General features: G+C 38.6%; 1 protein-coding gene across 1 annotated transcript in view; it reads right to left on the bottom strand.

The window, feature by feature from the left end:
* Positions 1-13,201, bottom strand: part of LOC126474162 (allantoinase) — a 252,153-nt gene that overhangs the window by 85,410 nt on the left and 153,542 nt on the right. The window contains exon 8 of the mRNA XM_050101619.1: positions 1,130-1,316. Within this exon, the coding sequence (XP_049957576.1) occupies positions 1,130-1,316 (187 nt within the window). The remainder of the gene's footprint in view (positions 1-1,129; positions 1,317-13,201) is intronic.

The following is a 13,201-nucleotide window of genomic DNA, read 5'->3' on the forward strand; positions in this document are numbered from 1 at the left end:
AAAAGTAAGGTCTCCTATTTTTTACAAGCACATAGACCTGTTCATTTCTACATTGGTTTACATCAGTTTACAGCTTGAACATTTAGCTATTTTTCCACATAATCACCATTTCTGTCGATGCATTTTTGTAGATGCTGTGGCAGTTTTTGTATGTCCATGTCATACTGGCTCGCCCCATGCTGTTCAGAAGGTTATGAACCTCTTCTTTCACCTCATCATCGGAGCAGAATCGCTGGGACCACAATTAATGCTGACAGGTACAATGAGATTCTGAAAAAACTCAAATGGGCAACTCAGAACCAGAGAAGAGGAATGTTGAGCAAGGGCATACACGTTCTCCATGACAATGCTCGCTCACACATCGCTCAGCAAACCGTTGCTCTCCTACAACAGTTTCAGTGGAACATAATCACCCACCCACCCTATAGTCCTGACTTGGCGCCCAGTAACTATCACCCGTTCCCTAGGTTAAAAGAACATTTGGCCAGAAAGCGATTCAGCTCCGACGATGAGGTGAAGGAAGAGGCTCATAACTTTCTGAACAGCATGGCAGCGAGCTGGTATGACATGGGCATGCAAAAACTGCCATAGCATCTACAAAAATGCATCACCAGAAATGGTGATTATGTCAAAAAATAGCTAAATGTTCAAGCTGTAAACTGTTGTAAACCATTGTAGAAATAAAGAGGTCTATGTAATTATAAAAAAAATAGGAGATCTTATTTTTGGGATTACCCTTGTACATATCATCAAAAATAATGTTGCATACTACTTCATAAAATCAGATATTTTTATATTTGAGGAAGTTGTTACATAAACTGGAGCCAGTGGCTTCTCAGTTGTGTGTGACACAGTACACAAAACTGAATAGAACCCTCACATGCACTCCACAGTGCAAGAATTTGTTGACAATGAGACAATGTCTAATATCATCATAGATCCTAGTTTCTACATGTTTACTTCCACTGTCATTTGCAGAACAGATACTCTCTTCCAATGCTTTTGTGTCTTATCCTTGCAATTTTCCATTTTCAATAGCTGATGATGGAGCTTGTTATTCAGGAAGACTACCATAACAATATTTGTATGATGATAATATACATCTAGACAAAAGATACTTATGACTTACTCTGTTTTGTAGTTCACGAATTGGTGGGCAGCATTTGTACTGTGTTGCTTTATCTGGAATTGCTTCAGCATTCAATGTGAGGTAGTGGAAACATGTCTCCACCGTGAGAGGTAATCCTGCTTGTTTTGCTTTGTGTATGAATGGAAGAGCATCTGCTGCAGATAAATGAACCACATGACACCTTACTCTGAAACCATTATAAAACTGAATTAGCAACTCGCATCTAAATCAAAGATTGTATTTGACTGTAATACATAACACGAATAATGCATGCTAAAATAATTTAAGTAAGCCACATGAGATGATATGCGCAAATGTCTCCTTAATAAATGAAGATGTCAAATTATGTGGAGCTAGAAAATATGTGCAATAGCAGAGAATATAGTTATTTGTTGTTAAAAACCCATTACATTTATTATACTATTTTGACTATCTTTTGTAGTAGTAGCGTACAACAAAATTCTGATCTGTTTAGGAGAAGAGAAATTGTAAACACCCATTTTGGCAATAATAAAATTTTCTCCACAATGAAAGTAGTATATGAGATCACAAATATTATTGTGACAGAACTAAACATGAAAAATATCATGTTAGTAAACATTGTGTGACTGCTTAGAACTGTGTGCCAAACTAGGCTTTAATATGTTTACCTGTCTTTCACTGGCACAGCACTTTTTCAACCCACCAAAACTGGCTTATTGTATGTAGTCATAAAATTTTAATTATCACTTTGAAAAAGTCAATATGTGATCATAGAACTTGGTAATGCCATCCAGCCTGTTCTTCATGTTTGACCTTCAAAGTGACACATTTTTCTTTATGATACATTACATGGCAGGGACCTTAATTGTGAACATCTGCATATTCACTGTTCAAGAAATGTTACTCCTTGTAAATCAGCATGTTATCATTCTGGAAATACCTGCAGTGGAATGGCTTCTTCATTTGAGGAAACGGGAATAAGTCGGTGGGTGACATCTCAGGAGTGACTGTGTTCCATTCAGGTTGAGCTAGGACACTGTCATGGAGCAAAAATACCCCCTTAAACAGCTTCCCATGACACTTCATCTTGACAGCCCCCCAGAAACTCATCAAGAGACTTTGGTAGTATGTTACTAAAATTGTTTGTCCTTTACCACCATAGTCTGTTGGCACCTCCACACTCAACATTACATTGTGCAGTTATGGTTAGGTCTTTGTATTATTCTGCATGTTTCCACTGCTTGCTCTGTTCCTTTGTCTTTGAGTTAATGGGGGTACACCCAAACTTGTCCATGGTGATTAGATGGAATGCCCTGACACTGTTGTAACATTTCACTGCTGTCTGAGTTTGGTGGGACTTTTCCTAGTTTTTCACAGAGAGGTTGTATGCCAATGTGTCATATAACCTACCTTCATAGCCAAGGTCGCTAAAACACATTTTGTTTGAGTCTGGTGGTCAATGAAATTTTAACTGCCAGTATTTGTTCAGTGAAGGGTGGAGGGCTAGTGATGTATAGTTCCTTATCACCTTTCTTTGCAAAATGTTGTGGATTAAATTCCAGATCTCTGCAGTATCTCATGAAGTGAGACTTGATGGTGATCTATCTGTCAGATGGGGAATGATAATTTCAGCAGCTCCCTTGATGCCATTTGAGAGGAATGAGCTATGTGTCAGCACTGGGTTTTTCCCCCTCTCTCTTCTCTTATCATCACCATTATCATCATCATCATCATACAATACAAACATAACACTACAACAATATGAAAAAGATAGTCTGCTAATACTCACATAGAGGAGGCACTGAGTCACAGACAAACACAATGAAAAGACTCTTAACATGTAAGCTTTTGGACATAAAGACCTTCCGAAATAGAAAACACATACAAATTTGGAATGGAAATCCATAATGGATTAATGACTATATTATGTAAAGGATAGACTGACACTCACCATATGGTGGAGATTAGTGGGGATGCTGAGTCACAGACAGGCACAACAAAAAGACTGCCTAACAAGTAATCTTTCAGCCCAAAAGCCTTCTTCTGAATTAGACAATATATTCCTACACATTCATGCAAATGCAACCTACACACATGACCACTGTCTGGCTGATGAGGCCTGTGTCTGGCTTTGGCAGCCAGACCCAGTTGTGTGTGTGAGTTGTGTTTGCATGAATGTATGTGTGTGTGTGTGTGTGTGTGTGTGTGTGTGTGTGTGTGTGTGTGTGTGTGTGTGTACATGGTCTATTCCAGTAGAAGGCCTTTTGGCTGAAAGTTTACTTGTTTTGCAGTCTTTTTGTTGTGCCTGGTTGCAACTCTGGATCTGCGCATATGGTGAGTAGTAGTCTATCCTTTTCATAACACTGTCATACACATTCACACAAGCACAAGTCACATACATGGCACTCTCACTTGCTGGCAGGACCTGAATATGGACTGTGATTGTATCTGACATGAGCAGTGATCTGGGTTGGTTCATGGGGGTAAGGAGGAGGTGTGGAGCAATGAGGAGGAATAGCAGAGTAGGGGTGGGGTCAGTTGTTAGGCTACTTGGAGTAAGAGCATCCAGGGATGTGGTGGGGACAAGATAGGGCTGCTAGGTGCAGAATCGGGAGTCTGATTTTTATTGTGGTGCAGCAAGGGGCTGGGGGGGGGGGGGGGAGGAGGAGCAGAAGAGAGGTGTAGAGAAGGGGAAGAGACCTGTAGGTGCATCGGTGGAATAGGGTAAGGTTTAGAAAAGGGGGAGGTTGAGGTGGGGTGGGGAGGCAGAAGGGGGGATTATGGGAATCAAGGACAGTTGCAGAGAATTCTCTGTTGTGAAGTTCAGAAAAGCTGGTGTTATTAATAAGGATCCTGATGGTACAGACTGTGAGGCAGTCATTGAAACCAAGCACATCATGTTGGCCAGCATGTTCAGCAACTGGGTGGTCCACCTGTCTCTTGAAGTGCATGATGTTGGCCAGCATGTTCAGTAACTGGGTGGTCCAGCTATCTCTTGGCCACAATTAGGCAGTTACCATTTATATGGACAGACAACTTACTAGTTGTCAATCAGCGCAGTAGCTGCAGCTTAGTTTGTAGATCACATTGCTGCTTTCAGAGATAGCCCTGCCTTTGATGAGATAGGAGGTGCCTGTGACAGGCCTGGGTAAGTAATAATGGGAGGATGTATGGGACTGGTCTTGCTCCTAACATTATGCTGTACACACACCTATTATATCCACATAAACTCTACAAATACATAAGCAACACATCTCGCACATATTCACAGTGAAAGAGGCCAATGCAGGCAGAGGAAGAATGACCTTTCTGATGGACAACTGAAGCTACCTTTTGCGATATCCCAGCCAAGAATGCCATATAACATTTATGTTATTACCATATCATATGATGCATTGCTGCTGTATACTTCAACCAACTCAGTGTTTATTGTTGCAGGATTGTTCCCCTCCAAATGCAGAAAGTGACGTACCACATAATACATAGAAAAGCTCTGGTACAGTGTGAATACTTTAGGCATAAAGGAAACCACTCATTGAAAAGCAGAAAGTAAAGAGTTGTCGACAGGCAGACACAAAAAAGAAGGGAAACTCAATAGCTTTTGGAGTAATCCTGTTTCAAGCTAGAGTACAAATAGAGAAACACACACACATACCTTTCCTTTAACAGTACCCCTCCATTTCATCAGTGAGCTGCGCCATTTTCTTTTGACTCCTATAACACAACACTTTGGTACTGTAGTGCAAGAATTTCAGTGAATTCTGACCTTCCTAATAGAAAATTCTTAGTCCACATAAATGATTTATCCTGACCATGGGAAGATTCTTAAAAAACTGTAACATTTCCTGATGACAGAGTTATATGGACAAAGGGGCCATACATATTCATACCAGATGCAGCCAGAAGAATAATGGAACAGGCCTACAGCTGGTTCACAGCGAACCTTAATCTTGTGAAAACTCTTGTGCAAAATTTTCTTACAGGTTCAGACGTAGACGTCAATGGGGATACAGCATGTGAAGTTCTTGAGCATCCAGATAGATAATAAATTGAAGTGGCACCAGAATGTGAATACATTAACCTGGGAAATTGTGCATGCAAATTCAAGTGGCCCACCAAAGAAGTAGTTGCCAAACATTTTCTTTATTTGGTTTCCTAAAATTGAGTAAGAGACCAATGCAAAAATTAGACATGGGATAGTAGTAATGATCAAATCTGATTCTAGACCGTGAGAACAACTGACACTAAATGTATCTGGGAGGCCACTTGAATCTGCATGCACAGTGACCTGACTGGCAACTTTGAATGCTAATTAGCTCACGAATGATGCAATGTATCGAATTTTTTCTTAACAATTAAATCCCAACACAACCTATCCTTCAAACCCCTTACAAGCTTTTCAGGCTCTTTCTGACCATCCTATACATACTCCATAATGGTATTTGTGGCTAATAAAATGATCAATTTTTGATGAACTTAGCAATTTACAATGGAAATACTAGAAATAATATTCATTTAGACTATTTATCGCACACCAGGGCTCAGAATCTATTTTTACATTCTGATGCAAAAGTCTTCAAAAGGTTGCTATCAAGCAAGAAATTGGAAATCTCTGAACATTCAATACTAAAGTAAGAGAATACCTTATTAGTCAATATTTCTGTGATTTATCAGAAAATTTGTATTTGTGGATGTAAATTGTGGTTAGCACTGACGTGCATATTATATAACTTATGGATATAGCAACGTGTAGACAGCTGACAGTGTGCTTCGTGAAGTTTAAAAAATGCATTGTGTGAAGTATTACATAAAAAGGACAGCTGATTAAAGTCAGATGTCAGTGGTTTTTAACTATTAGTGTGATTAGATTAACACTAGTCATAACTGACTTTTAGTAGACAGGGTGTTTCAAAACGAACAAACCAGTTTTAAGGCATTGTGGCATTTATTATGTTCAACTTACAATTGTAAATAATGTGCCAAATGAAAGAACAACTCAAACAGTTTTGTTTTTATACGTGTGTGTAGTGGGAAGAGTATGAAATGACAAAGAGTGACTGAAAAACGTGTTGAACGAGTGCGAGTCTTTCACACTTAGCCCGGGGAAAGTTTATGGGCCTTTCTTTTTTGGTGAATTAACTGTAACTGATGTTTCTTATCTTGATGTGCTACAGCTGTGGCCTGTGACTCAATGGGAAGAAGCAGATCAACACATCTTTATTTGGGAGCAAGATGGTGTGCTGCCTCACAGGCATATCTCAGTATGCGACTGGTTAAACGATGTTGTATCCAACCGGTAGATTGGGCACAAGGGGCCAGTTGACACAGCATTTTATGCATGACCTTCACATTCACACATGATCTGACACAATTATGTGTATGTGCCTCTGATGCCAGCTCAGCTATCTGACTTTAGAAACAGTGTTATTGCAACAATTATTCCTGACATATTGATAAAGGTTTCTGAACAACTTGCCTATTGACTCGATGTATGATCAGTGTTCACGCTGAATAATTGTAAGAAAAAAATTGTTTGTGTTTGTCTTACAAAGCTTTAAGATCCATATAGTTATTTTGAGACACCCTGTATTTTACAGAAGTAGTTTGCAGTGAATACTTCTTCGAGCTAATGTTCTATTTAACCAATTCCATGTCCCTGAAGGATTCACAATGTGATTAATGGAACAAGACATAAGAATAAGTGAAAGGATGAACAAATAACATCTTGTGTGGCCTTGAAGGTCAGTGCTATGCTGCTATAAGCCAGTAAAACCTCAAAGGAAGAGGAACTGTGATAACAGCTTCCACTGTTGTCATTGACTTGAAAAGGTGGAATATCGCCATGTGTGTGAGTATAGACATGACAGAATCAGCAGCCATCAGCACAAGTGTTTTTCATACCATTGCAATCTGGCTCATACAAACAAAATGTTAAAACATTGAAGTGTATGTGGAATCTGAGTGTAGGAAGAAGACTTACAGGGAAATGAGAGGGTCCTGATACGCACTAAGTGACCACAGCATGGAATAACTGCTATCCTGACCACATCGCTATAACAGACTAGATAACTTTACTTATATTGTTGCTCAACAATGCTGCACTGCACTAAGAGTAGATATGTCTGCATCAGGTCTGATAACACTTGCTGCAGGCTGGACTAATAGCATTACATTGGCTTCTGTTGTACAGAAATCAGAACTGTCTCTGGCCATAATAGGCATGTGAAGGCTGCAAGTGTGGTGTTGAGTATAAAATTAAAATTTTTCTAACTAATGCAATGTATACACTTACAGTAATAGATATGTGTTAGTTGTTATAAAAGTGACCACAAGCCGACTTGTTGTAATGCACATTTATAATAGACAAATTCCAAGGCTGGTAGTTTGAGACATAATTAGACATTACATATGGTTTTTACTTCTATGTGTTGAAGACAACTGGAACAGCAACTTCTATGGCAAGTGGGATCTAGAGGCAGCATTACAACCTCCTCTTCAGACAACTGGACATAAGATATTTCAGCATGACAATACATGGTCACATGTGGATAAGAATTTACCAGCCTTTGGCAAAGAATGACAGGTGGCAGTGGTCTTCAGGGTGGTGCAGTTTCCTGACAGATCATTCATCAAATGTGTCTGGTATATGCACAATTTAAGTTGAAAAAGTCAGTGTTATAAGTCCCTCATTGGAAACACAGACTAAGATGTAAAGAGAAGCAGCATCAAAGAATACTACAGAACTCAGGAAATTTAGGGGTACAAGCCACTATCAACATGTTTCCAACAAACACGTAGAACACTGGCTATTCATAAGGAAACCCATAAGATATTGGCAGACTACTTTACAAGCTTATGAGACTTTATAAAACACACATGACTTATGAAGACCATGACTACAAACCAGCACACTAGGGTGAAACATTAAAATACTTAAAGGAGATTGAACATTACAGAATTTTGGAAATTTGCTCCAAATGAATGAATTCAAATCTCAAAAAAGAAGTTTCAACAAAGAGGCTCGACTCATATTTGAACATCTTGCCTGAGTCACACACAAAACAAGAAATGTACCTGGCCTGAGTCACACATTAAGCAATAAATGTAGCATGAGAACATCCATAACTCTCGTTAAACCCTGACATCTATGAACTTCTTTTTCTTGTGTAAGGCTGATTTTTAAATATGCTGAAAACTTGTATATTCAAATCCTTACCACAAGTTTTCTTGAATCCTGACAACCAGTTTGCAAGTGGAAACACCTAAATACTAAGCCCAAGGGGTTCTTATTACAGATAAGCAAATTAATAACTATTAAACTTTCTGGCATCATGTTGCTTGCCTCAGCAGTGCTTAAGGGCTTTCAGTGCTGCAAATACATGACAGTATCTCAAATTTCATTCACTCAGCTTCAAGTTAATAGCTTGTACAGTACTTATTTAGTTTGTTTATTTCCTGGAACTTAATACACATGACTGCATTAATGATTCCACATTTTGTGTGCTCCCAAATCTTGTTTTTGTTGTTTCATTAATGGTCTTCTTTCTCTTTATTTCACTCTATTATTATTATTTTCTTCAGATCATTGCAAGTGATTGAGCAGCTGATGAGATGTAAATATTACTCAATAATACACAAAAAATAAACGAAGCATACACATCAGAAAATCACATCACACTACCGTTCTGTTGATCTCTTCACAGAAAACCTTCATTGTTCTGTAAGTGGTTTGTATATAATATCATGCAAATATAAATCACTAATGAAACATTCATTTTATGAATACACAAGACAGTTACCTCCCGCTCCCCCTCCCCTAAACCACCCCCAAGAACCATGGACCTTGTCATTGGTGGGGAGGCTTGCATGCCTCAGTGTTATAGATAACCATACTGTAGGTGCAGCCACAACAGATGGGTATCTGTTGAGAGGCCAGAAAAATGGATGGTTCCTGAAGACTATTTGTAGGGGCAACAGTCTGGGTGACTGACTGATCTGGCCTTGTAACATTAACCAAACGGCTTTGCTGTGCTGGTACTGTGAATAGTTGAAAGCAAGGGGAAACTACAGCCATAATTTTTCCCAAGGGTGTGCAGCTTTATTGTATGGTTAAAAGATGATGTCGTCCTCTTGGATAAAATATTCTGGAGGTAAAATAGTCCCCAACTCTGATCTCCAGGCGGAGAATACTCAGGAGGATGTCATTATCAGGAGAAAGAAAACTGGCATTTTACAGATCACAGTGTTGAATGTCAGATTGCTTAATCAGGCAGGAAGGTTAGAAAATTTAAAAACGGAAACGGATATGTTGAAGTTAGATATAGTGGGAATTAGTGAAGTTCGGTGGCAGGAGGAACAAGACTTGTCAGGTGAATATAAAATCAAATAAGGATAATACAGGAGTAGGTTTGATAATGAATAAAGGAACAAGAGTGTAGATAAGCTGCTATGAACACCATAGTGAAACCATTATTGTAGCCAAGATAGACATGAAGCTCATGCCTACCACAGTAGTACAAGTTTACATGCTAACTAGCTCCACAGATGATGAAGAAATGTATGATGTGATAAAAGAAATTATTCAGATAGTTAAGGGAGACAAAAATTTAATAGTCATGGGGTATTGAAGGAATAGTAGGGAAAGGAAAAGAAGGAAAAGTAGTAGGTGAATATGGACTGGGGATAAGGAATGAAAGAGGAAGCCAACTGGTAGAATTTTGATCAGAGCATAACTTAATCATAGATAACACGTGGTTTAAGAATCATGAAAGAATGCTTGTAGCATTACATGAGTACGTTCAATATAGTCAGATCTACTTTGTGTCACATGAGTGTAGGGGAGTCGAAACAAGTAGTGACCCATGACGTCATATCAACTTGAGATTTTTTTATACATGTAATTCATTTCTAAATTTTATTGATTATTTGAAGAGTAAAGAATTTAATTATGTACAGCATTTAATAGGTAATGAGTTTTAATGAGATAGATATAAATATGTTTTGACATAGCAAATCAGTTTGTTGCATTATGCGTGATATGTTTTCTCTCCTCGTAAGAACAAAAACTTCCGTGTTGCTCAAGTGCACGATCAAGTAGTGGTCAAGTGCAGATCTGCTGTAACTTTCATGAATGGGCATAGAATTGTTAATTTACAACCCGGAGTTGATTTAAAAATTATTCTAGGGAACCACGGCCTGACTTTGGTGCAAACAAATCGCGCGCGAATTCTCAAATATCGGCGTGGAGTTTAAGATATGTGGCTGGATATCGGGCATTATCATTCCATGGAGGATTCAGTAACATTAACTACAATCTATGGACATTAGCTTGATAATAGCTATCAAACACTTATATGAGCAGCATAGTAATCGTCTGGATGCTTGAAGCAAGCGAGAAGCGATTTACTGTCAGGATACTACAAATAGTAATCATTGCATAGACAGCTTGTTGACTGTTGCTTAGCAACTCAGAAACAGACAATGATAGAGTTACTCAAACGATCTTTTAAGTATCAATGACCACTACACACACACCAGTAACTAATCACTCTTAACTATGAGTGACTTCTGGATTGGATGAGGGTTTTTTTTTTTTTAATTTCAGCTAATTGGTATTAATAAACTTCTTTTGAGGTTGAAACTTCATCAATGGTGTCACACTCATTCAGTTTAGTAGAACAATAGGGAGACTCTACTATTTAAAGTTTTAAAAGAAAAGAGAGCACATACCTGTTTTTCTTTTGAGAAATGTTCGTACTTCAAAGTCTTCTGAAACCAGAGGCACGAGTGATGCTCCCTCACAGCACTACAACATCGTGCGTGAACCACCACACACATGTGCCCCATTCTCACTACATTTCTGCGTTGAAAACCCTGAGATATAGCCGTGGTAGCAAGGGTAAAATACAGGGACCAAAAAGCTATTTACAATTTGCACAAAAACCAGATGGCACTTATAAGAAACAAGGGGCTACAAAGGGAAACAGTGTTTGAAAGGAAAAACAAGGTAAATTTAGAGTAGGAATTAAATCCACGGAGAATAAATAAATACTCTGGGGTTTGTTGAGGACACTGTAATTCTGTCAGAAACAGTAAAGGGCATGGAAGAGCAATTGAGCAGAACGGACAGTCTCATGAACATTAACAAAATCAGAATCAAGGTAATTGAATGTAGTAAAATTAAATCAGGTCTTGGTGAGGGAGTTAGATTAGGAAATGAGACACTTAAAGTTGTTGATGAGTTTTGCTGTTGGGGGAGCAAAATAACTAATGATAGTCAAAGTAGAGAGGATGTAAACTGTAGACTGGCTATGGCAGGGAAAGCGTTTCTGAATAAGAGAAATTTGTTAGATTTAAGTGCCAGGAAGTCTTTTCTGAAAGTATTTGCATGGAGTGTAGCCATGCATGGAAGTGAAACATGGACAATAAATTGTTTAGACAAGAAGAGAATAGAAGCTTTTGAAATGTGTTGCTACAAAAGAATGCCGAAGATTAGATAGGTAGATCACGTAACTAATGATGAGGTACTGAATAGAATTGGAAATAAGAGAAATTTGTGACACAACTAGGCTAGAAGAAGGGATTGGTTGGTAGAACACATTCTGTGGCATCAAGGGATCATCAATTTAGTATTGGAGGGTAAAAATCGTAGAGGGAGATGAAGAGATGAATACACTAAGCAGATTTAGAACAATGTAGGTTGCAGAAGTTGCTCGGAGATGAAGAAGCTTGCACAGGATAGAGTAGCATGGAGAGCTGCATCAAACCAGTCCCGGGACTGAAGACCACAACAACAACAAAACAGTTACATGTCTCCGTGTCTCTTGTAATCCCACTGATGAATGATATCACATTATCAATATACCTACAGTCAGCAGTGTTGCAGTTAGCAGATAGCATCTCCAGCTGGCAGGTCATATCAGTTGGATGTTCTGTCTCAGTTTAGTCCACTAGCTTATGTGTTCTTTTCCATGACCAGCCACTGTATTGACACCTACTCTGCACATCAGTTATTCTTTGGACTTTTTGCATTATAACTGGCCTGCTGGTGATGATAGAGTGTATTTTTCACCCATCACTATTAAGTCCTATCCTTACAGACTGGGATACAGTACGACCAAGTGATTGTTTCCTGGCTTGCCTACAAGAATCTAACTGTTTCATTTGTAGTCCTGGAAAATTCATAGGGTCAGTAACTTTTATAACCATGTGTCATTAATTTTGTTTTTCAGCATATTCAGCAAAGTGCTAACAAATGATTTTTGTGACTTTCTGACAACAAGTAGAATTATGAATGACAGAAGCAAAAAATTGTCTTCAACACTATCAGAATACTTATATTAAACTTTGATTTACGATGTTCCAAAGCATAATAGAGACGCACACAGATTTTCAATAGTGGAGATTCAGCCACTCTGTTGATTCCCTTTTCCTGCAAACTGCAGAATGTCAAAATCACCTGGAGATTGGTAGATAATCCTTAGGCTGACTGAAATGAACCTTTGGGAGGTCCATAAGAGCTGTACTCCATGGAAGCCACATCTCCAACCTCAGCTACATGGAGCTAACTAGAATTTCAAGGCACACCATTAATACTACCCACTACCTTTTGGAAAACATAATGCCATATTAAAAACTCCAAAAATGTTGACAGTTATTATTTAAATCTTGCAGGAAATATTTGAAATATATCCCGATAATTTAAATTCTGTAATCCAGTGTTAAGAGATACGAGGGCCGTTCAGAAAGTAACCTCCGGTTGATTTAAAAAAATACACCAAGTTAAATAAAAATATTTTAATATATACATCTTACAACTACATCTTTGCACTATTTTTCTACATAGTCTCCATAGCGATTGAGGCACTTATCGTATCTCTTCACAAGCTTTGAAATTCCTTCTGCATAAAAATCACCCGCTTGTGCCTGGAGCCAGCCTGTGACCGCATCTTTGAGCTCCTCGTCGTCATCAAACCGCTGTGACCCGAGCCATTTCTTCAAATGCATGAAGAGGTGATAATCACTTGGCGCCAGGTCTGGGCTATAAGGTGGATGGTTGATAACGTCCCACTTGAAGGACTCAAGAAGGGC

This window comes from Schistocerca serialis, chromosome 4 (genome assembly GCF_023864345.2).
Source record: "Schistocerca serialis cubense isolate TAMUIC-IGC-003099 chromosome 4, iqSchSeri2.2, whole genome shotgun sequence".
Classification (NCBI taxonomy): Eukaryota; Metazoa; Arthropoda; class Insecta; order Orthoptera; family Acrididae; genus Schistocerca; species Schistocerca serialis.